Genomic DNA, 1,801 nt, shown 5'->3' on the forward strand with positions numbered 1-1,801 from the left:
GTAATAACTACTTTAGTAACTTAGTAACAGTACATTTTTCTCCTTTTCCCCATAGGAGCAGGGGAAATTATATTTCACATGACATGCAGTATAAATAGAAGAACGATGAGTAAAATGTGTTGAATCTGAAAAAGATAAGAAAATCACAATTATGGTGAGGAGAAAGCACTTGTGTAAAACAAGATCGGTCCTGAAAGAATAAACAACCTGAGAATAATATTGGTATATATCAGTTATAGTTAGGACGCGAAGCTGTCCATGTAATCCTAAAGAAAGTAGTAGTCCAGCATGAACAACAGTGGGCTCTTCGGGTTTGTTATATAATATCCATGTTCTCGACATTTTTCCCTGCGGAAGCACATGACAATGCATCAAAACGTGAGGAAGTAGCATCAAGTAAGAAAATGGAAATTAGAGAAGTATCTAAATAAGACACTGGATAACACCAGTGGGATGAAGTTACATGAAAATATATAAAACTGAACCTGAGGTGGTGCAAGCCTTAATCCAGCAGCAACTGCATTATGAAACTCAGGCCAAGATTTGAGTTCTTGAACATTCCTAACATTTGGATCTAAGTTAACCTAAACAAGAAAAAGAGGCAAGACTTACACAAAAAGAACTTTACAAACGCATAACTGTTGCAAGGCAATCATGGACCTGGGGAGGAGCATATTGGTGGTCATGGTACTGCTCACAAGTTCGTTTTCCAACAAATATAATAATGTTGAAATGTGGGAACGCCAGAGAAAAATGTACCACATTTTTTTTTTTTTATTTTTTTTTTTGCAAAAAAACTACAGAACATCATAAAAAGGAACAAACTTTAAGGACAAAAAGCATTCATCAAAATCATGTGACCATCTACATTCAATAAGTAAAACATCAATGTGGCTCCTATCAATTATCTGAAGACTAACCTGCTTCTTTAAAGAAATACATAAACAACAACACACCCAGTATAATCCCACAAATGGGGATTTAAAGAACTACATACATAGATGGAAATAGATGTCCACTAGAATTTGTCTAGACATACCGTTGCATTTTGCTGTGAAGGCAGCCGACCAGCCAAGATAAGCTTGGGAACCGTGAGAGCCTGCAGATGTTAAAACAACTTCCTTACAACACCACAGGGACCAACTGCTAATTTGTGAACCAAAGACTACACTAAGCTATTTCAGTTGTAGAAGACAGTAAAAGATGGTACCTCCGTCAAGAGAGTGCAGGTTGTAGCAAGAATAAATGCACCGCGGCCAAAGGGAAGGGCTGTAGTCCTTTGAGCAAGCTGCCATAATTGAGCCTAATGAAAAGAAAGAGAGAATCAATGAGATAGACAAACACTTGCAGATGTATATGAGCTGTAAAGGATACAGTGATGCACATGGTCATCAATGTTACAGTAACAGTGTACTGTGTCTCTGGTTAATCTATTCAAGGTTCTTTTAGCTTTCTACATTTGTCTTTACCACAGGCAAGTCAGCGGCGGTTTAAAGTTTTTATTTCCTCCTTAAGAGGCATTTAGAGCTGCAATAAAAGCTGATCGCACCAAAATGTGAATAATCAATGCCTCTACTTGTTTGTTTTCTCTTTTTCCCCCAATCAGTTAGCTGGCTTTCCAACACCTACCAAATCAATGTGTGACCTTACATGTAAAAAATGTTTATCAGTAATTTAACAAAAAAATGAACAGTGTATGGACATGTAAGTTACAAGGTTAAGAGGTGAACAGTGGTTGAAACCAACAAGAAGAGAACAAGTCGCACATGTTGACAATTTTAAGGGGAAACAATTATTATTA

At 36.9% G+C, this 1,801-nt stretch overlaps 1 protein-coding gene across 1 annotated transcript; it reads right to left on the bottom strand.

Annotated features, from left to right (window-relative positions):
- Window positions 1–6: 6 nt before the first annotated feature.
- LOC124894583 (anaphase-promoting complex subunit 1-like) lies at window positions 7–1,453 on the bottom strand (the record flags this gene model as incomplete). The annotated part of the gene is made up of 5 exons (XM_047405187.1): window positions 7–348; window positions 486–584; window positions 1,040–1,099; window positions 1,211–1,303; window positions 1,385–1,453. Coding segments are annotated over 5 exons (657 nt in total), but the record flags the coding sequence as incomplete, so codon positions are not given.
- Between the last annotated feature and the right edge of the window lie 348 nt (window positions 1,454–1,801).

The sequence above is a fragment of the Capsicum annuum genome, unplaced genomic scaffold (assembly GCF_002878395.1).
Source record: "Capsicum annuum cultivar UCD-10X-F1 unplaced genomic scaffold, UCD10Xv1.1 ctg75604, whole genome shotgun sequence".
NCBI lineage: Eukaryota > Viridiplantae > Streptophyta > Magnoliopsida > Solanales > Solanaceae > Capsicum > Capsicum annuum.